Source organism: Drosophila serrata, unplaced genomic scaffold, assembly GCF_035046125.1.
Source record: "Drosophila serrata isolate PLE 108 unplaced genomic scaffold, ASM3504612v1 contig_184, whole genome shotgun sequence".
Taxonomy (NCBI): Eukaryota; Metazoa; Arthropoda; class Insecta; order Diptera; family Drosophilidae; genus Drosophila; species Drosophila serrata.
This window is the reverse complement of record NW_028257082.1, coordinates 6,510,104-6,533,874: the sequence shown is the minus strand read 5'-3', so window position 1 is coordinate 6,533,874 and position 23,771 is coordinate 6,510,104. Positions and strand designations below refer to the sequence as shown.

General features: G+C 38.0%; 1 protein-coding gene across 1 annotated transcript in view; it reads left to right on the top strand.

Moving 5' to 3' along the window:
- The first annotated feature begins 3,175 nt into the window (after positions 1 to 3,175).
- The window catches only part of dnr1 (E3 ubiquitin-protein ligase defense repressor 1), a 29,786-nt gene continuing 9,190 nt past the window's right edge, over positions 3,176 to 23,771 (top strand). Inside the window, exon 1 of the mRNA XM_020961504.2 lies at positions 3,176 to 4,258. Coding sequence (XP_020817163.2) covers positions 4,172 to 4,258 — 87 coding nt within the window. The 5' untranslated portion in view covers positions 3,176 to 4,171. The remainder of the gene's footprint in view (positions 4,259 to 23,771) is intronic.

Sequence of the window (23,771 nt, the reverse complement as noted above, 5' to 3'; positions counted from 1 at the left end):
GATTCCCGATCGGCGGCTATAAATATAGCTTGGATTGTTTACAAAGCGACTCTCGGTCTCTCAACCACTCTTATCGGTGAGAGGTCACCCACCGCCCCGGGTTTGTTTGTCTCCGTCCCAGATGATGGGCCCGGGCAGTGAGTAATGTCATCAGCCGAATTATATAGTAATCACCTTGGCCAGCCCCATAAATCATGCCATTCTTGCCAACCCACCAACCCACCCACACACTCACACAGTCTGCGAATGATCTCGGCCCCAAAGTCCATCTTGATAGCTCTCAATGATCCCTGGCATGAGGCAGAAGTGTGCCATCGATCGGGAAAGGATATAAAATGATTTCTGGCACCAATATGTTATCATTAGGGGGCGGTATCATTAAAGTCATTTGCTAATTAATCCAAATTGGGTCTATAAACATGACTCTTTGCTTTTTTCTCAAGTGTTTTGATTTCAAAACGCGACTAGGTAAATTCATGGGTATTATTTCCCCATCTATAATTTACCAAAATATTACTAAAACAGTTTTGAGCACCTAGATTGTAACTGGGAGCCTTACAGGACCTTTATCCTTTTTGATATTCTTTAAAGCATATTTATTTATTTAAATGGTATGTTAAAAATGAATTAATCAAAAAACTTATTACCCATGTAATATAATTTACTAAATTAATTTTAAATAATAAACCAATTTTTAGATTTTTTACATTTTACCAGGTTGTAAAAAATGATTACTTCATACATGATTTTACAGATACAAAAGCTTGACATCGTTGGTTTCTGTATAAATAGAAATTTCGAACTTGTGTAGATTTATATACACAAATTTCTACATGTATAAAATAGGCAAAATTATAAATAAATTTAATTTATATTTATATTCTTGTAGAGTATTATTATTTTACTCAGAAGTCTGAAACTTAGTAAAGGAGTCATTTCCGACCCTATAAATCATATATATTCTTGATCAGCATCAACAGGCGAATTTCACTAGGCATGAGAGAAACAAAATAAATAAAATAAATTTTTTCAAAATTTTAAAACTGTCAAAAATGTATAAAAATGTTAATTGTTTAAAATCTTAGATTGAGTATGCTGATTTATTGACCTAATTAAAACTAACCTAGGAAAGCTTTCCGAATCGAAATTAATTAATTATTGTCTTAGATAATATTTATATTTATTTATTTATTTATATTTATTTATTTATATTTATATATGAAACTTATCTTATATCTATGTATATAATAAGCTGTAACTGTTTGCAGTTACTACCAATAGTAATATCAGCTAATAATATTAGGTAGCAATAAATGCAATTATTCTTTTATTCGGTGACCCTTTTGTGTCACTTCATTTACCCAATCGGTAACTAGGTAATTAGGTGGCCCTTCATTTGCACTCTCTTTCCAATTTAATAATGTTTGTAACCGCATTTAGCTGAATAACATGTTTCTGTTTGTCGGCTAATTAAATTGGTTGCAAGAATATGCAATCCACATTTGTCGAATTGGACACAGGACCTATGTATTTAGCCATCCCCATGAGGCGCCAGATTTGCATAGTTTATGGCAGAAGTTGTACAAATGCAATTCCGATGTCGGGCCAGACAGTAAGTATTCCCCATTATCCCCCTCGCTCCTTCCGGCCCCCCTTGCGACCGCTCAATCATTGTCCGTTGTCAATTGCCGATGCCCAATGGCCATCGATGGCCGGCCGTTGCAGTGGTATTGATTTTGTGTAGCGAAACCCCTGATGGACGGACCCCCATTACGGGGAGCACCAACCACATTATATGGGGTAGGGTATGTCGGTCGTAGCCAAGGTCAGTTCTAGTCGTCCACGCAAACCCCATTATTGGGGGATTTGTGGGGAACGTGACTTCCGGGGGCTAGCTGCCCATTACCACTCAGTGTCACCCGTGTCACCTGGGTCACCTGTGTCACCTGACCCCATACATAATAGCATATATAGTGGCCAACTTATGCAAGTGCAAGTCTGTTTGCCAAGAAATTCAGTGCATTTCGCAATAAGGCTTCGCTTTAGCTTTGCTTTACTCGATCGTCCTTTCGACTAAGGTGGACCCTATTAATGTTACGAAACAGAAGTTCATTAATATAGGTGCCACGATCATGGAGTTTCCTAATCAACTTAATGAAAATAATAATAATAATAATTTTAAAATATATAGGGGAATAGGAACAGCGTTAAAAGGTTCAGAATAAAATTAAAATTCGCTGAAAGGGTATAAAAAAATTATAAATAATAATTATAAATATAAATTATATTAAAATAAGTAAACAAAAGTATTAGGAAAGAAAAATGGAATCGAAAAGTAATAAAGTTCTAAATATTATTCCAAAACTTAACAAATTTTAAAAGTAATTCGATACGAATCCCTTTATCCACCCCATCTCGAGATAATAAATCCCCCAATTATAGTTCTCGGAGGTCCACCCTACACTTCCACAGAGGACAACGCGATGGCTCATTAGTCTTCGCATTGTGCAGGTCGCTTAAACAGAAAAAAAACAAAGGTAAAGATAAAGATGAGACGAACCAGAGTGAGCCAGAAGAGAGAGTGGAATATGCATAAAAACCAGAAACAGCTGCATTTGCACTGGAAAGAAAAGAGATCTGCACATGCGCTCAGTGCATTCTTTTGGTGATTTACCTGCATTTCAGTTTTCAATGCGGCGAGCAGAAAAATCTGATAACAAAAGCCGAGTGTATAAGAACAACAACAATGGCAGCAACAGCTGGCTGGCAGAGAAGTTGAATGAAACAAGCAGTAACAGCTGCCTCTTATGGGCTCCACTCTCGCCCCCGCAAAGCAAAGAGAGAGTTGAGTTAAGGTGAGTACGCCAGAGGAGTGTGGTTCTCTTTAGCCCACTCTCTTGCTGCAGTGGAAGAAACTCTTAGGGTCTGTGAGTCGATATAGTCTTAATGAGAAATATATATACATATAAAATAAATAAACAATAATAAAATGTTTTAAGAATAACTAAATATCTCAAATTGAATCTAATTTGCAAAAGCAAACACTGCTTACCCGCACACATATACTCACATATTTTTTTCTCTGTGTAAATCTTTCTCTTCGCGGTAGCTCTCAAGAGAAAGTCGGCTGCCGACGTTGCCCGAAGCGAACTAGAATTGAGCGAACCGAAGAGAGCGTCTGGGAGAGCCAGCCAGTAAAAGTCTATTTAAGCAGCGCGCAGCGCTCGCTTCGTTTCAGAAATTTTTCGGCAGCGCTAAAAAACACGTTGAAAAACAGAAAAACCAAGACAAATATCCGTAAAATCGCCGGGAAAAATATCGCGGAATGTTATTTTGAATCTTGTTACGGAAAGTTATAAACGCCGCACTTTTGATATATTTTTGAACGGACGGCAGTGGCCTGCCTTAGCTTCCAAAAATACTCGGTGCGTTTCACAAATCAACCAATATATATACATATATATACATAAATATATACCTGCTGAGCGTATTAAAGGCAGGCAGGCAGACAACATAACAGCAAAAATCAAAAATAAAAGCAAATCAACAAATATATACATATTTAACTGTAGCAACAACAATCAAAAGTTAATGCGAAAGACCGGAGAAGTAAACAACAAGAGCGTAAAAAGCGTGCTTTTGCGTTCGTTGCCGCGTTAATAATATAAATCAAAAAACGAAAAAAAAGTGAAGGAAATGTGTATGAAATTCCAAAAGTGCAAATTTATTTAAATTACACCGCCGCAGTGCTTAGTGCTCAACGTTCAAAGTTAACAACAGACGGAGAAAAGTTGGCTAACGAACGGCATTTGGCCCTAGACTTGGAACACAATTCGCGCGTCTAATTGAATTTGGTGCGCGAATCGCGAAAACAGGAAAATAAATAACGATAAAAAAACCCCGACCCCGGTTTACACATTGCAACAAACAACCAACCTGTGGCTCCTTTTCAATTCCAATTCCGAATTTGTATTTGGATTTGGATTGTGATTGTGTGATTTTTGTATTTGGTTTGTGGATTGAACTTTTGGACGCCGGGCGGTCAGTCAGCCATCCGGAAGCCAATCCAAATGCAATTGTTTTAAACAAAAGCTGAGCCGAGCTTTTCTACCTGTTAGACAACAAATCAAGCGGCAACTGCAGCAACAGCAACAGCAACAACAACAGCATCATGTGGTGCATTGTTAACCTGCCCAACGGCACTCAACAGGCCGTCAAATGGGATCCCAAAGCCAATGGTCAGGAGTGCCTGGAGAAGGTAAGTTATCGCTTAGTTGGTAGTTTTCCATTCCAGTTTTCTTATAAACAATGTTAGGGGTTTCTTTGAAGAAGTTTCTTAAGTTCTAAAGTTCATAAGTTAATAAAAAACATATAATGTTAATTGTCTTTGGTACTTTTCCATGTCATTACTTTACACAATACCAATGAAGGTTTGTAGACTTCTATTTCCAAGAGTTTTAAATCAATTTTTGCAATTTATAATCGAAAATCTTTGTATATATTTTACAATTATTAAATTTTTGGAATTTTCCACTATTACCACAGTGATCTAAATGACATTTATCTCAATTTTTCAAGTTCTCAAAAAAAGTGAACAAACTCAAGTGTTTTCCCTTTTAAAATACAATGTTTTGTATGTATGTAGTACATATGTTTTGTATTTTGATCAGACCCCAAATATCATCAATTATAGCTTACACAATCTTTTGCTCCACATATATACATTTATATTTCCTCTTGAGATTTATTTTTGGGGATTTTCCATCAATTAAAAACTGGAATTACTTCAAAAAGGTTACAAAATATCCATTACAAACTTATCCCATATATAATCATATTTCCTCAATAAATTTTTGATATTTTACGAAACTCTAATGATATAAATAGATGTTTAAAAAACTTCCCATCGATATGATTTACAATGGAAATATATATTTGAAGAATTCTAATGGCAAACATTCCCTTCATATTTAAGACTACAAAAATGACTCATTATGAAATAAGAAACCCATCTGGAATTAATCTTTTTAAAGAAAAGAACCTTTTCTACATTATGACTAATCTCTCATAACAAGTACATATATCTCAATACTTTGTATGACCTTCTCTTCAATCGATCCTCTATCTAATAATTTCTGCAATTTAACACTCTACAATGTTACTCAATCTTCTATAAACGAAAGCAAGTTCTATTAAATATGAAGAGCTGGAACCTTAAGGTTACAGAACACAATAGAAAGTCATCACAACTCAATTATTGCAACACAGTCCTTTGGCACACGTCCCGATCAAGTAGTTTGTCTTGAAATTACCGCACAATCTTTACAAGCTTATCGATCTCCAATCATATATTACACCATATTGGCACACGTGTATCGTATTCCCATCACAAATTACGTATCCCTGGGGAAGAGGATATTCTGTAACCCTGTAAAGGGCCTTCAAGTCACTTGAGTCGCACCAGAAAAAAAAATCAGCTATAGAAATTGGTTTTATCTTTGGAAATAAATAACTAAAAAATGATTACATTTTTTTTATGGGCGACGTGCAAAGTTGTTGACGACGACTCACCATGCCAACGGAAAATGTTCTCATTTCATTTTCTTCATTTTTTATGGGGAATTTCGTTACGGCTAATGCCAGAGGAGAGGCTTAACTATAAAAAAATGAAAATAAAATAAAATTGTTATGAAAGAATCTCCATTTAGTAGCATTCAACATTAAAAGTACTTGATTAAGTTTCAATGAAACTTTTGTTTAAGCGGAGCCCCTGGACCTGCAGTCTGTTTGAAATTCTTTTCACGCTTATCAGTGATTGTATTTTTTTATAATTCGAATGGCATGCCCTTATCAGCATAATGCCGTGTCCAATTTCATTGTCTTGTTGTTTACTAGTTTTGCGCTAATTCATTTTAAATGCCAAATTGCCAAAATACCCTTGACTTCCAGCTTGGCCCCCCCTGCGATAGTTTCGTTATTTTTACGCTTTTAGAACATCCAAAGGTGTGAGGAAAACAACACCGATAGCAGGTTGTAGTATAGATTGAGAATATTTATGGTATTAAGTGATAGGTACACAAGGGGAAAATTTTGTAAATAATATAAATGAAATAAAATCAAAGATTGCAAGAGGTTGTACAACTTTTAATGACAGCTCTTCTAAGATCTTGGTTCTTTTTATATCTCAAGAGGCTTATGTAATAAAACCATTAATCCCCTAGGTCTTAACTTAGTTTATAGCACCTCTTTTATTAGTTTATATAATTTCTTTTTTTTGCGGTGTAGCTGGTACTCCGCGGGTGGGTTCAATGTCCAAGTGGCCGCCACTTGAGGAGCTTAGAGTAAACACTTGACCAGGCCGCTTCTGTTCGGTTTCTGTTACTATGAGGGGGCGATGATATACATACGATTATGCTTTCCCCAGGCACATTATAACCACCACTTGAGTTGGTAATTTTCATCGCTTTGCCAAAAGATTAAAGCCAATTTCGGCAATTCGCCTTGTTTGTCAGGCTAATTAAGACTTTGTCTTATTTGCAACCCATGCATTAGTGTTTGTGCAATCTAATCAGGGGAAACTTATCAAATAACCCACACACACACCCATACACACAGAGGCATTAATATTCATGTGTATTTGTCCCAGTCCCAGTTCCAGTTCCAGGCCCAATTCCGTTGCCAACTTTATTATCTCCAAAGAGAAACGAAAACCAGAACAAAGGCAAGACAAGAAAATATGCTTCTACAACTTGTGTTTCTATCTTATCTAACGACTATGGCATTATCAGAGAAGGTGGCTAATTTGCTATCAACATTTACAGCTTTTGGAGTGAAAAGTGTACATTCGTAGTATATATCTAGCGAAAAGTCAAGTTGAATTGGGGCCACAACGTAGATGGTTTTTTATGACGGGGGCTTAGCTCTTAAATCGGTTGCGAAAAGGTTACGATGTGCTTTGTTTCCAGTTAATGCACGATTAATGATTGCTAATTGAAAGACCTTTTATAGAAATATATGACCTTGTGTAATGTTAAGACTGGACAAGACCAAAAACCAGTTTTAGTTCTGGAAAATGCAAACACACTTTGCTGCACTGTCAGGGAGATAATTCTTAATTTATTGTAAAGAATAACATTTATAGATAATGGTATAAATTAGCCACTTGGCATTGAGATCATCATCAATGACTGGAATCATTGGTTATATATATTTTTATAGAGAAAGAGTACTTTGTCAACCTTTGGTTTGCTGGTTCCAAGCTAACTGTTGCATTATTTCCCCCCATTGACATTGAAATCTGAAATCCGAAACGCAAGCATTATCAATTCTACATATATGTACATATGCTCCTCATCACGTATGGCCAGGACTTTTATATGCTGCAGCAGTCCAAGGTCCAATAACATTCGCTATCACCGCAGTTGATCTGGGAAAACATCTGTCATATGTACATAATATAATTTATATATGTTTGTATAGTATCCCATGGGGGGGGAGAGAGAACCCCCCGTTTCAGTGGTCATCTGTGATTCAGTTCGTCATTGGATTAATCGAATTAATATAATCATTTTTTTTTTGTACTCGCTGCGATTTAACTTTGAGCCATGCGTCAGCTTAATCTATGAGCAAAAGAATACCAATTGGTGGGTTATCACAAAAAAAGAATGACGCGCCTCTTGTAAACCCAAAGATAAGGAGTGTCTGAGCGTTACACACTCGTCATCGATGACAATGAGAAATCCTGGCTATTAATAAATAGTCAGGTGGGTAAATTAAATTAATTATTTTTGAAGGACAGAATGCCGCTGATGATTCAAAGAGTTTGTCAATGTCACCTGGCTGCCGTTGGCCTTAAGGGTTCAGGTGACAAGGGTCCAAGCGTCTTGAAAGCAAGGCTCTTTGTGATAATCCCTCTCGGGGTGTAAACGAACTCGTCTCCAGATAAAGGCGTTTACATAACTTTTTGAGCTGAGCTGGTCGCCTTATCGCGGCGGCTAATGAACCCCATCGAAGCGGGCAGAGACTAGAGGCTAATCCAAAGGGATCTGGGAGGCAGTTGCACATTTTAATTACTGGGCTCGGACAGGAGCAACAAAGTTTTCCCCCCCTTATACTACATAACATACAATCGCAATCTGGAAAAAGTTTTTCCTTGACGTCATTTAGAAGGCCGACGCTTTCGACGAGTTTGCATGTCAAAGGAGAATTACATTTTCGTTACCCCGATTTAACAAATGTATATGGTACTTGGTAGGGTCGGTTCTATATATATATATACATATATTCGCATGCAAATAAGCCTGCTTTCCTTGGGGTGTGTCTGTGTTCAGTGAGTCAGAGCGATTTATCCAAATTTTTCCTGCCACTATTAAGCCCATCTCCATATGCAACAGTTTTATGCTCGTTAATAGTTACTTGCAATTACCAGCTACTTGTAATTGCATTTAAAATTGCCATTGCCATTGCCATTTTCATGTGCTTGTTTGTTGTCGTCAGAGAGTTTTGGAGTGGCCCTTTTCGAGTTGTTTTTGATTGCTGGGTTTTCTTTGAGTGTGTGTAGTGGATGGATTGGCTTTTCGAGCATGTTCCCAAGGCCTGACTGTTACATGACCAAAGTCCACAAACCGGGAAGAGGAAAACAACTGTCACGATAGTGAATAAAACTGATAAATTCCCAGGCTTTTGAGTTTTGTGCAAAAAAGGTGTGATGAAATTGTAAGGAAAAGGTTTTCTCAGAAACTATGCAGTAATATAGGGTCTTAGCTCATACTTAAATGGATTGATTAGGGGTTGGGATTTTGTAATAGTTGGAAACTATTTCATATAGCATTGTAATCATCTCTAGAACTTGGTATAATTAATTTTGAGATTAATATGATTATAATGTAATCTTTTGCTGATACATTAGGTGTTTAAAAACCATTTAAAAGTTGTCTTAAACTATGTTATATAGCAATTTTAAATAGGATTTTGTATCTGTAACTTTGTATTGCATACTTTTAAGGTGCCTTGAAAGGACTTTCAAACCTCTAGTAAGTTTTTTAGTTAGATCGAAAGTTCTCTTCCAATTTCAATATATATCTTTAGTCACTTTTAAATGAATCTCCCTCTATTTAATTATTCCCACCCAGGACGCATTATATAATTCCATTCACAGCCTTGACAGTGCATATAATGGTCCTTTGCCCATTGATTGTGATTCCTTATCGGATTGCCTGTCAACAGGCTGCACTAATCAGATCTTTCTACTCCCGGCGACACGACATCTATTTTCTAGGTGTAATTATATTTGCGAAGGCTGCCATTGCCGCTCCCTTTTGTAAAAGCCTCCCACCACCACCCCCCAATGGATGGGGGCAAGAACAGGGATGTGGCAAGAATGGGGGCGGATTAGGCGGCAGCTGGAAGGATGTAGAGATGGATAGATGGATAGATGGATAGTTGGTTGGATGGATGGTTGGGTTCCCTGCAACACCCTTGAAGTGTGGGATTACGAGAAGGGCGTGGCAGTAAGGGGCACGGTTGGGCGTTACTTGAGTGTGCGAGTTCCAACAATTGAAAGATGTGCAACGAGGCAAGTTTCCAGGCAAGATTTGATGAGGCATCTCAAGTGGCAAGAGGGGGGGGGGGGGAGACGACGGGTCAAGTGCAGCTGCCGCTGGCCAATTTGCTTGTCTCTCGTGTCGCGACAAAAGGCCAATTCAGGCTAAGAAATTTGAATAGCATAGTTGAAATTTATAGCATAGTTGTGAAGCTACTACAATAATAATAGACAAAGTTTTCTATCTTCCCTACAAGATAAATGAATCAAAATAACCCTTAAAATATAAGTAAATACATTCCATCTTGATTTTGATATTTCCTTAATGTTGAGTCATCTTTTCTTTGTGAATTGTTAATATATAAATATAAAGCACGTGTGCCTTAATTAATGTCAAGGCTTTTTACTTGCTTCTGTAAACAGATGAGAATTTAATAATAATAATAACATTTCAAAATGAACCTGCTATAAAATATTAATTGCTTAAATTGGGAACCCAAAACTCATCTTGTTTTTGTTTAGTAAATAAGCAAGATACACACACATTCTCTTGCTTATAAATTTCTGTATAATATAATTAACCAAAACAACAAATGTCAAAAGCAGAACAAGAAATATATGTATCCATATCCATATATAGTATATATATCGTCGTGTTGGGAGACTCTTTCCATGTGTCTGCTTTGTTTATCACCTTCTTCTGATAAGCTCGGAAATTTCTTATATTAATACCCGATGTCAACAACTCGAAACAGAACAAGAAAGGCAGACTGATAAAAACTGGTAAGAAAGAGGAGGTGAAGACGACAGGTAGAAGTCAGCTATCAAGAGCAATCAAAGCGTAAATGATAAATAAGCATAAATAATTTCATTTTTTCCAAGGGGGTCTCTCTTTTTTTCCTAAAACGCAATTTGTGAACTTTTTGCGTTTTCTTTATTTCGAATTGTTTGCCTTCAACAGATGTTAAATTGAAATTCAAATTTCCCCATCACATAGCACACACGTTTTTCTTTCTTTGTTGGTTTGTTTATTTATTTACTTAGAGTAAAGTTTAGTGATTAATATTAAGTATACGCCCGATGGGTTTGGCCTTTTTAGCCTTGGCCCAAATGCGGGTTTTTCGGGAAGTTATATTTCGCTAAGAAAAGCACACACGCACACGTGTTTTACAAAAAGAATAAGTTATAAGCAAAGGGAACACTTGAAGAAAGTATATCTTTTTTAGTAAATAGAAAAATATAACATTTTAAACAGTTTTAATACTACTTTGCAGGATTTGATTGAGTTGGGAATCAAGTTATATTACTGTAAGGTTCATTATAATCCCATCTATCATCATTCCAGATCTTTATTTACTGTGTATCTATATGTGAGACTTGAGTTCCTCTTCGTTTTAAGTTGTGTCTGTCGCTTTTTTTGTTGTTCAGAGAGCCAAGCCCATGCGAAAAAAATAAAGAAAATAAAAAAATGTAAAACGCAAAAGGCACAAAACGAGATTTACCTATTTTTGTCAAGTTTCGTTTTTCGCTTTATTTATTTTTTGTTGCTTTTATTATATGTTTTTTTTTTTGCCATATATGTATCTGTATCTGTTTCTGCATTTGTATGTAAATTTGTTATTTTGCTTTCTGCTCCGATTCTGCTTTGGTACAACGCTTCGTTGCTTTTATTTGTTGCAATCCCAGAGTTATTAACAATTTAAACAAACAACCAAAGATTAAATACGAAATTTATTTAGAGGCTTGTGTAGTAGCAGCTAGTCTTGTTTTTTAGATATATTTGGCACCTCTCGCGAATATCTCAAGATACAACGCAATAGAGTTTATTTTAATTGAGCAATTGAAAAGATTAAATTTAAATTTCTTTATTTTTAAACGACTGAGAAATTGACAAACTCATTTATTTTTGGTTGCGCGTTGAACCTTTTCAAACACACAAACATTTCATTTTGGTTTCGCTTCGAAACTATTTTATTTTCTTTTTATTGAAGTGATTTATTCTGCTTTTATGTTGACTTTTAATTAAGATGATCAAAATTTATTAGTTTTATCGTTTTAAAGTGTATGCTGAATTGGTTTTTTTGATTTTTTTAATGACCACAACAAAGGTGCCATAAATTTTTGAAGCTCAACACAGGCAACCCAAAAAACAATCCTAGAAAAAAACCGCACAATGCAAATACTATATATATATAGCTTATATAATTTATTTATATTTTCCCCAACTATTCAAATGGGTTCGGGCTTTTTCACACTATAGTTGAAAGTTCTGTTTTCCACAGGGAGACAGGAAGAGAATGCGAAAAGCCGGCAAAGTTATTAAAAAACAAAGACATATATATTCAGTGACCGCTATTATTGCTCCATTGTTGTTTACAGCTTAATTAGTTTTAAGCCCTGACAGAGGAGAAGTCAACTGAAAAATTACAGAAAACCGAAAAATCCCACAACCAGTATTTGTAAGAAGGGAAATACCAAAAAGCATTTGCATTGATTGCAATTGGTCAAATCTATTGGTGCATAAAATATATATAGAGTACCCAATGCATATCAATAAATTCTTCCATGGGGGAGCTGTATTTCCTTGGCCAAAATGGTAATCTATGTGGAATTTATTTATTTATGCAATCTCTATGCTAATCAATTGATTCATTGCCTGCTTCTATGCTACAGATTTTGGCAAAAATTAATTTTCCAAACAATTAAATCGGAGTGGGGTGGGAAGGAGTGACGGCCATCCAAAACAAAGCCCAATGTCGTTTGCCAATTTCGAAATTAATTGCAACTAGCTGGAGCTCTCAGCTCTCAGCTCCCAAACACAAAACGCAAAACCCAGGCCCAAAACGCCAATGCATTTTCCACCCACCCAACATTTTCCTGCCATCACTTTTATGTCGGTTCGGGTGCAGCAGGGCGTTTATCATGTTCGCTGGACATTTGTGCCCACTGTCCGAAAATGCAAAATGTTTGGCTCCTCCACAGGCGATGGCAACCTGGGGCCAGCCCACACTTTTAGGGTTGTCAGGTGCCATCAAAAAAAAAATATATAATTGGGTTTTCATTTTAGCTTTGGCGGGCAAACAAATTTGATTAAAAAACTTTTGGTTTTGAAAAGTTTTTGAATGGAAATAGTTTTAGTTATTAGTAAATCACATCAATTTCAACTTCCTTTGAAGTATTTTAAGGCTTAATTCCTTAAAGAGTTGTCAAAATATTGGTTATAAGTTTTGCAGAATATTAACTTGGGAATTGTTAAGTCCAACCTGGCCAGTAAAGATAAAGTTTTTACATATGAAAAACCTCACCAGTCACCAGAGTCTTAACTTCCGCTTTAAGGGAACTAACCGAAAAAGAAACCTGGTTAAAAGTCAGAGTTCCAAAAGGTGAGAGGTGAGAGGGTTTCCTCCCCTTATTTACTTTCCGATGTCTTGACTTTGGGCAAGTTGGCAACCCTGGTAAGCATACATCATGTGTACGAGTGTGAGTGTGTGTGTGCTTGAGTGTGTGTTTGTGGTGTGCGGTGGTTCCACTGCCATCGGAGGCCTGGAGTTTTGGAGCTGCGAGGGTCACACGAACGAAGAAGGCTTCGCGATGCGTGCGCGCCATCCTGTCTGCGTCCTTGCTCCATTCCACCCATTTCAGCACTCCCTAGCTGGGTGTGTGTGTGTATTGTGTGTGCGTGTCCTTGCCAGCGCAATTTATGTTTACACCGTGTGCTGGCAGTGCGCCCGCAAATCTATCTGGAAAATCGCTCCCAGCTAGTCAGGGAATGAAGTCGGGCCGAGGCGCGCCCAATCAAAAGGAAATTATATTCGCGTGCCAAAGCACACAATACAAGAAACAAGGAAAAGCGGACCAAAAAAAGAAAAGCCAACTACAGTACAGATTCTGAAATTTTACAAAATTCATTTGAATATTTGAATATGTTTATTTATTTAAAAGCAACTTTTAAAATGAAATGTTCATATTTACTACGTTTATTTATTATACCAAATAAAAATATAACAAAATATAATCATTTTCCTTTAAAAATTGAAATTGATTAGATTTAAAATAATAAATAAAACTCAAACTTTATAAGCAACTTTATCCAAACTTGAGTCCATCCCCGCGTTGGGCGCCATGAAACCAAATCCAACTTCAACTTTAACTTGATGTTATTAGGCACACATGGTTTATGATTATATTTCAAGTAACTCTCCAACTTGATGTTATTAAGCCGATATATATGGTTTTATATAAACTAATTCCACCTGTACCACAAAATTGAATGGGTGCACTTGAAAGGGCGAGGGAGAAACAGTCGAATCGAATGAAGTCAGCGAACGTCACGTGCGATGTGAACTGAACTTGATTCGCTTCTCTTTCGGTGAAAACTCCTCGCACATATCGATTAAATGGTTAAAGCCAAGCACTTTGCGGCCATGTGTTTTGAGTATCTCTGTGCCATTCTCTGGCTAATTGGAAGTAGTTCTACGTGCGAATGAAAATGGGAGGAAAATCGGGAGAAGGTCCAACGCTAATCCAGCGACAATGACAAGGCTGCGAGTGAGTGGAGGACGCGTAATGCAGAAAGGAAGCTAGGAAAACACGGGTGACGATGGTGTTGGTATATAGTGAGTGTCGTTTGCTTTTAAGCCGACATTTAATGCAATTACCGCTTGCACAGTCAGGGGCATTTGTCTTTTAGCACCCTCCACTGAAAATGCAGTTCTTTAGATTGCTTAAATTTGACCATAAAATGAACTTTCTTAGCCATAGTTATAGATCCCTTCTTGATAATAGATATTGTTAAGTATTCCTCTTCTTGGCTATTTTTCTACTTTAAGCTTTTCTATTCAAAACTAGTGCACTTAATTTCTTGCAGTGCTCGCTCAGCACTTTTATGATGATGCAGAAATCGTGCCTGCACATGACAATGACGGAATTTGAACAAAATCAATGTTGGAGGCAAATGATAATGTCATTTGCTAAGCAGGCGCCACCATTTTGCCACTAACGTTCTCCTCCTCCTTGGAGTCTAGTGTTATCTATTGTTTCCATGGCTTTTTTTTTCTTTTTTGCATATTATCCTTGAACTGCTTTTCGCCCAAGCTTAGAAACGTGGCAAACGGGGGGAAAAATGGGGAGTGTAAAACCATAGAAACCTGAATGCACAACAACTAAGCGGAAATATGGGCAAGTAAACCCTCCTCTTTCAAACCATTTCTCTGGCACAAACCTGCAAATAAAGCTTACTCTAGGCCAAGCCAACATACATAGCTTAGAACAATATTAAACAATAAAAAAAGGCAAAGAAGGCAAGACTTGGATCAGGAAGCAAGACTATGAAATACCTGGTATACAAAGATTTGAATAAAACACATAGAATAAGATGTAAATTAATGAATTCTTGTGGAACTTCTTATCAGAAAAATATATCTAAATATAAATGTGATCTATTCCCGCTTATATATTATCACATACGACAACTTTCACTTTATTAGTTCCCTGATATAATATACCTTCTTACCCTCTGATCACCGGGTATTACAAATGGAGAATTTCTACAGGAAACCGGAGAAAGGCAGTAAAAAGGGTATGAGGAAGTGAGAGAGCAAGAACAATAAATTGCGTGAAAATGCAGCCGAAAAAAAAGGGAAAATGCAAGCCGCAAAACAAACCGCAGAAACAGGGGAATGCATTGAATGCTTTTCCCATTGTATTCGAATATAGTTTTTCTATAAAAGCCGACAAGCTCGTCGGTGCCCCTTCACACCTCTGTTGGCGGTGGGGTTTGGGATTGGGTTCCCACCAAATCCAAACCAGAACCATCCCCATCCCCATGGCACCACGCTGAGTGCCATTTTGATGTGTCTCTAATGGCAAGGCTTTTGTTTCGTCCTTCCATTTTTTTTATATATATATATATATTTTTTCTTCCTTGTGCTGCTGCTTTTGCTTTACTTTTATTGCCCCGAACCGAACCGAACTGTACAGAGTCCTGTGTGGCTTTCACTATTATTTTCTTTGGCCTTTCCTCCACTCCTGGCACATTCTTCCTGCCAGGAAGCTTTGTGGGTGGCGGTGACACAGGACCATGTAAAACAAAAGAGCGGGGAGCCAATAAAAGCATATAAAGACATGATGGGAAATGAACTCGCACAACAAATCCGATCAGCTACCGGATCAAGAAATAATTCACTCTCGGACTCTGCCCTGGGTTTTCAATTTTAAATTCGAAATCGAATTAAATTGCAATTTATTCGTATTTGTGTGTAAAAAGTGAGAAGTGAGAGGGAGAAGGCTTTGCCTGCGCAATTTCCCAGTGCTTCAATTAGCGTATAATCCCGGCTCTATATAGGCGGAAAATGTTGTTGTCCTTCGGCCGTCTTAATTAAATGCCTTTATTTTTATTTTTACTGCCCAAAAGATGTACAGTGTCCCTGCGGCAAATCGTGTCCTGTTTGCATTGTTCGAAGCCTTCCTCCGATGCTATTGTCTTTGTTTTCGCTCCACTCCGTAACCACCAGCTCCACCACCACCACTACCACATCCTCCACGAAAACCACAATCAGCGCCAGGATAATGCCATTTTAATTGAGCCTCTTAAAGCGACATTTTCATTGCCTGGACTAAAATTAATTAAGTCCAGCTGTAAGAAAACAGAGTAAATTTGCAAAGAATTTTAATTGCGATTTAATGGAAATCGCCCTGACAGGGGGGGGATTTATTTATTTTAGTGTAATTACCATTAGAAACACAATTGTTTTAGAGGGAGGGATGAGGAGGGAAAGGATAGTTGACTGAGTTCTCATTTGAATTTTACATATTCATATGGCAATGCAAAATTGCCTGAGGTCACGAAATGATAATTGCGGGAATTACCCCGTAAATTAATACATTCTAGTTTCTTTTTTTTACTATTTTGTGTAATTTACAGAGTGAGTGGCATTCTGGAATAATCAAATCAGAGCCCCCTAATCATTTTTAATCTGTGTGCTGGTAGACCAGCAGTCTGCCAGGTGCCTAGTCACACACTTTTCCGCACTTTTCCGCACTTTTCCGCTCAGCTCCTCCTTTTGCACAGCCCGTTGGCTTCGTCACCCACTTAGCCTGTATCCGCTGGCCGGTAGCTTTCCTTTTTGCCCGCATCAAAAGCATTTTCCGCTACTAAATTGCTTGAAAAGAAAATTCTACAATTTTAACGAAGTGAAAATTGCCATTTGGCATATGGCGGAGTGAGGCGAGGCTCTGGTCGCCATCAAATGTCCATCAAAGCCTCTGAACTTGGCTCAAGACTGGGAAATTGGGTGTGGGTGTGATTGTGGGAGTGAGGGTTTTTCATGGCGGGGCCCCTAAAGCCAGGCATCATTAACTGCAATGACTAAAGTCATTTGAATGGCAGGAAAAACAGGAGAGGGGACAATATACACTGACAGGAAGAGAGGTAGTTCTTACAAGGATATGGTTATTGGAAGTAATAAGGAGGTAAAGTGGGGGATTATATATAAATATTCTGGGCTTATAAATAATTTACTAAACTATTCTAGAGTCATTTTAATAGAAGTGTATGATAAGATTTTAGAATTTACCATCTGTATAAAAAGGAAAATTCAATCTGTACTTAAAAATCATTTAGTAAGGTATACCTTCTTATAAACCCTAAAAAAACAAGGTATATTCTAAAGTAATCCCTATTTATTTAAGACTTATTTTTAGGAAAAATTTTTGAAGCATGATCACTGAAATTTTCATAAGATTTCCCCCCTAATTTTCCTCAGTGCAAAGGAAAGCCTTCATTTGTAGCTTGAGGGGGAGGGAGAACAGGAGTTGTATTTGGTTAGGCTAAGCTTGTCACGCGCGATTTCCGATACCGGTTGATGCTCGAAAGGACCCAAGGACGAAGCGAGTGCAATTTACAATTAGAATAAATGAGGTTAGGCACGGACAGCGGACTGGAGCCAGTCGCTTTTTTGAGTGAGCCACCACCCCACCTTTAAATGATATATTATTATTATGTGTGTGTGTATTTGGCCAGCGAACCATTTGCATGGCAAATGCTGCTGGAAACAGGCTGGAATTATCAAGTGCAAACATGGAATTGCTTCGGGGCAGAAGAGTGCCAAGTGGGGGTGGTACATGGGGAGACATCATTGGCCAAAAAGAAAATCAATATGGGGCAGACAAGAGCCAGCCTGGCACCTGGCAACAGGCTACAGCAGCAGCAGCAGCGGCAGCAACCCATAGATATATGTACCACCTACCTATGTGTATATTATATACGAGTAAAAAATATACATTTTTTGGTAACTGACAGATACAAACCTGCTGCAAAATGCTGTGTCCCTGTGTGTGTATTCGCCGTATTTGATAACTTAATTGAAATACATTGGAGAGCGGCCAAGGCAAGTGTGGGAAGCTGGAGCTGTAGCCGGGGCCAAGTGAGGTAAAGTTGTAAGCCTGCCTGGTGGATTTATGGGTAAACAAGTTCATAGCCAGGGTTATAAAAGAGGCGGCTCTGAGGGGTTTTGGGTGGGTGGGATTGCCAGTGTTGTGGCGGATAAATCATCAAAGCAGCTGCAGCAGCAGCACCATTTCGGCTCGGGGAAGCCCCTTTGGCTTGCGGAAACTTTTCAGAAAAACCGATTTACTGATATCTCTGTTATTATATTTTGGAACTGTGCCATCCTCTCGACTGCCGCATAATGTTGGCCATATTATGCATTCGCCGGGCGGAAGAAAATTTCTTTTTATTATTATGATGTCCTTTTTTTTGGTTCTTGAACCGGCTTCTTAAACATCGACAATTGTCCAAGTTTTGTGGTCTGCAAGACCCTGACCTCTTGTATGCATCTCCTGGCCGCAGCAAACACACTCACATTTCGTCATCTTAAAATTCCACAACATTTCCATTTCTGGCTCTCGTATGTGCACTTGACATTCTTTTGCGCCAAGTTTTCCCTTCATTGTTTGGCCAGGAAAAGTTTCGCCGCCTCCACAAATCTTTTCGTCATTCTCTGTCCCGACCTCCCTGAACATTTCATTTAGGCAAAAATGTAATTTATCAAGTTGCAAATGTGATTCCGAGAGTCTAGAAAGTGGTATGGAAATCAAATGAGTGTTTTTGTGTAAATAGAATATAGAGAAGTGGGGAGAATTCCGGTTGCTATGCCAACTTTATTGGTTGAGCATTTGCCTTCTTGCCTCTTACCAAGTTGACTTTGCTAAATGGCTTGAACTGATACTATAGTGGGTTTTGGTAATAAGAGCCCACATTCTTTGGGGAAAAACTTCTGTCATGTCTAGTGAGTATTTCATTTAAATGTAAAGAGCTTGGTTTTGTGGCAGCAGAAGGAATTTATAAGAAACCAAAGTATTTAATTAATTGCTTTGTACATTTATTTAGCATGTGTTGCAGTATTTTAAACTATTATTGCAGAATCTGTAAGTTTCCTGGAAATTCTGGGAGACTCAATTTCGATTTTTCATTTAATTGGTTTCTGTGTAAGTTGCCCTTAAACACTTTTTAGAAATACTTGTTACAAGAATTCTTTATGGTCAGCTAAAAACCACTTTTAAAACCCAACATTTTCTGGAATTACAAATTCTTTTCAAAACTGAAATGATTTGGAAATTTTAAACAAAAGCTTGAAATCTATTCATTTACATTTCTATTCCTACAAACTCAATTTTGCACTCAAAAAATCGTTGAAAAAGTTTATTATTTAATGCTCTAATCCTGACCAGTTCTCGAGAGTTTTGGCCACAAAGTTAAGCCACGATAATCTGGCATCACGTCCTGGCAATTGGGAATGCGCCATGCTAATTAGGGTCTGGAAAAGTCCCCTCATTTTTCCCGCTCCCATAATTTACAATGTAATGCATTTGCATGCTTATTTGGCCTGCTGCTGTTCCTGCTCCTGCTGCTGTTGTTGCAAAGGACTTGTTTGCACTGCAGCCAACTCTCCAAGGGGAAAAGGAAAATAAAAAATAAAAAAACGGAAGGAAGGAAGAAAGCTGGTAAGGGGAAAAAGGGGGCAGCTAGTGTACAAGGGAGCCCTGCGGCTTTTCCGCATTTTCGCGCAACGCACGCAAAAAGTGGCAGCCACTGAAAATGACGCATACTTAACGAAACCAAAACAACAGAGCGGCAAATAAAAAAAAATTTACAGAAAAAAAAAACATGGAAAACGCGAGGAGGACGAGAAAAATTATGGCAACTGCCAGGACACACATTTGTGCATAAATATGCACAGGACACATATATTTTCATTTGGCTGCCCTGATTTTTAATACACACTGACATGCATATGTATGTATGTATATATGTACATGATGATTTTTATTTAAGACTTGGTGCAGCCTCCTCGGCCTCCGCTTTGCAATTGACGCTGCCTTTTAGCCGTTGACGCAACCGTTTTGGCCGCTTTGGCAGGCTGTGCCAAAAGTCACGTACGGTCGGCCAAAGCAGCTAAAAACAGTCGCCACTCCGCTCGCCGAGCAGCATTTTCATTAAAAATGCAGGAAGACGACGGCCACACTGGATCACTCAGCGAATTGGGGCCACCCATATAATTGCCCAAAAAAATAAGAAAAGTATATTATATATATGTATATACAGCAGCAGAGCGATGAGAGTTTAATGGCTCCATAAACTTGACTCATTCCCGGTTACTGGGAATTCCAAGTGAAATGTCAGCGAAGGAGACAAGTGGCACACTTTCCAAACAGAGGAGATCACAGTCAGGACAGGACATGATTCACAGGAATAAGCCTGCAAGCAAGAAACGGTCACTTTTATTTTTATAGAAAAGGATTAGAAGAAGGAGATGTAGAAAGCAAGCTGACATATGAGTAGCTTTTAGGGAATAACTAAATAATGTTATTCATTTATTGTTTATGTTTCTAATTATATATTAGATGAAGTAATGTAAGTCCTAAAAGGTTTTTTTATGAATCAAAATAAACCATTAATACAACCCATTAATTAAGTACTTTACCATAATGAAAATTTCTGAAGTGTCCTTGATTATAACACTTAACCATCATCACCAGCAAGGACTTTTATTTCCCTCCCCAGAACTATCCATATTCATTAGCTATTTAATTGCGGTTATGAAATGACATTAAAAACACTCGCCCGCTGTAATTGTTTTCTTTTTTTTTCTTTGGTCTTATTGCATTTTTAGTGTGCACTTTGAAATGCACTAGTATTTTTGTTGTTTCTTGTTTTTAGCTTTTAGTTTCTTTTTTTTTCGTTCTACCATTTGTTTCGTTTTTGCTATAAAATTTATGGCCAACGATCAAAGTCCAATGTTCAGACGGTCGCTGCTGGTGCCTAGGCCTGCTGCAGAAAATAAATGCAAGTGCACTTCTCTTACTCACTAACTGGCCCAAAGAGACAGCTACTGGGGGAGAAAGAGAGAGAGAGAGAGAGAGGGAGTAAGAGTGAAAGAGACACACACGTGCTAATGTTCTAATAAGAACCAAGAAGAGTACCGTTTCCACTTACAGTGAAAGATGGATATAGGGATTTAAGAGGATTAAATATTAAACTTCACGTCTTGAGATATATAGTAATGGCAATAATATTCATTTGTTTTAAGATGTTTTATAATATATGATTTATTTTATTCCCTTATATGCAGCTTTCACTGTAGTTCCCTCTTCCTATTAGAACTAAGTATACTGCCCTGCCTCTTTTACTTATTTTCATTTCAAATTGAATCACATTTCAGGGAAAAGGCAAAATGCCAGGGTCTAAATTATTTAAATTCACATATCTAAATAGCTTTTAAATACAGCTATCAGTGATGACGCTTCTTATATGGAAAGGAAAATTCAACTGGGGGCGCAACTTTGTGATTGTGAGGTGCCGAAGGTTGAAATCGAAGGTTGGCACACTTTATTGATAATGTAATTCTTATACTATAATATATAGGCATTGCAATTTGCCAGATTGGGGTATTGATAAGGGCATTGGATGGCACATGGGAACTGCAGAGATTGCAGGTATTTTTCCCATATTTAAACCAAACAAGTTTTTTGCTGATCTTCGATTTATGGCTTAAAGGGGTAATCAGGTTGTAATTAAACTCGTTTATGACCGAGTTATTTTGATGATTTCATTGAAATAGTTTATGCATTATACAGAGTAAATATCCAGTATCATTGATTTGAAGTTTGAGCTTATGAAATTGTATAAATTTTTTATTTTCTAGAAAATTCTTAATTGTCAAAAAATATGGTATTTTGAAATATGATCTTAGAAAATAAAATGCAATATTGTCATATACCTATTTGCTAAGTAAGCAACAGAGGATCGATGATTAATAGTCTGGAAATACCAAGCTTTTGATTCTTGTTCTTATAAATAGCTTCTCGATTTGTTAGCCCGTTTGCTCCCGGACACACCTTGACATTTCGATCTCTACCCTCTGCTAATTGCATCACCAACCGGTGGTCCAGACTTTCCATCAATTATTTTGCACTTGCACTCGCTTTTCGCTTTTCGCTTTCCATATTTCATGCGCTATCTGGCCATATGGACTATATATTTCCATTTTCACCATTTGTCAGAGACATATTCTCCGCGCCGGTTCTCACGTCAGCAATTAAAAAAGCAGCCACCGAACGTGAAACAGTTATGGTGAACTGAGGGCGGGGGCGGGTTGATAAAGACGGGTTCCTCATTTATAAGGTGGCGCACATGCCGAGCACGTGGTTTTTTCCTTCCTCCTTCCTGCCTCTACCGCCCCCCCTTTCCAGTCTGTCTCGGTGCATAAGTAATTAAGTGCAATTTATGGCCAATTTTCCAGCGTCGAACCAGTTTCAGTGCATTTTCATTCCCAATAAGCACTGTAAAAAGCGCTGCTAAAATTAATGTAATTCATAAAAGATTAAAATTGATAAAATAAATATTTATAGCCTTGTAAAGGTAATATAATTAAAGTTAGAAGCTTGAAGTGCTATGAAGGAGTCATTTCTGACCCTATAAATTATATATATTCTGGATCAGCATCAATAGGCGAATCTATCTCAGGCAGAGACCAATTTTTTTGAAGTTTTTTGAAAACTATAAGGGGTTACATCGTTAAAATTTATAAAAAATTCATACAAATTTGCTTTTTTAAAATGTTTAAATCGGTATGCAGATTTATTAACCTAATAAAAACCAACATAGGAAAGATTTTCGAATTTAAATGAATGCTTTTTTGGCTTAGTTATATGTTTTTGAAACTTTAATTTAACGTAGAAATGATCATATGTAAAAAGATATCCATAAATATCGATTCATATTAAATGTTTTGTTGCAGTGTAATTATTTCTATAAAAAGGGGTGCAGCCTGCTCTTCGCTCGCCTTCCCCCACCCCCGGAGATCCATCTGTCTTTGGGAAGAGCAGCGGTATGGCAATTGGGGGCGAGAGGGGGCAGTGATCACTCTATAAGCGCATGACCTGCAAAGCGAGTGAGAAAAAAAAACGCGAACGAGTTCTAACCGTTTATAGTCCTCCATCTGTCTATCTGTTTGTTTATCTCGTTTGCAAACAATTGCCAAGAGGAAGAGAGTAGCAGCAGCAGCAGCAGCTTTGCCAGAGATCACTTTGTGCTTAATCTTTCTCTTGCCCCTGCCGCTCTCATTTCTCTTATTTGCACGTGTCTCGCGCTCGAAATGCATTTAATCAGCCTTTAACCGCGACATGCAAATTTCACTCTTTGGCTCGCTCGATTGGCCGCTCTCCCGGGTTCAAAGTACAAAGTACGGCTCTCCATCTGACGTCATGGCTTCGAGCTCAGTTACAGTTTTCGATTTCGGCTGGGCATTAAACTAAGCAAATACAACACACAAAAAAATACAGTTGCCAAGCCACACAGCGATCGGTGAGGAGCAGCAGGGGCGACGGCGACGACGTGACAAAAACATACAATAAACATACAGCCGGAGAGCAGGAGAAACAACAGCAACTGAGGCACAGCAACAAAGCAGCAACACCACACCGCACACACAACACTCACTAGGCGAGTGCCAGTCCAAAGTCCAATTGGCATTTCGAAGACCTGGGTCCAAAGTCCAATGCAGTCGGGTTTTCTGCTGCCAGCTAGTCATAGCAGCCCCTCCCCCCTTGGAGCACCCCCCGCGGAGCCCCCCCCCCCCCCTCGAAGGCCCCACTCGGATACTCACGTTTACAATTGTTGTCGTTGTCTCTGTGTACTGTAAAAAGAGCGACGCTCTTTTGTTTCTCACGC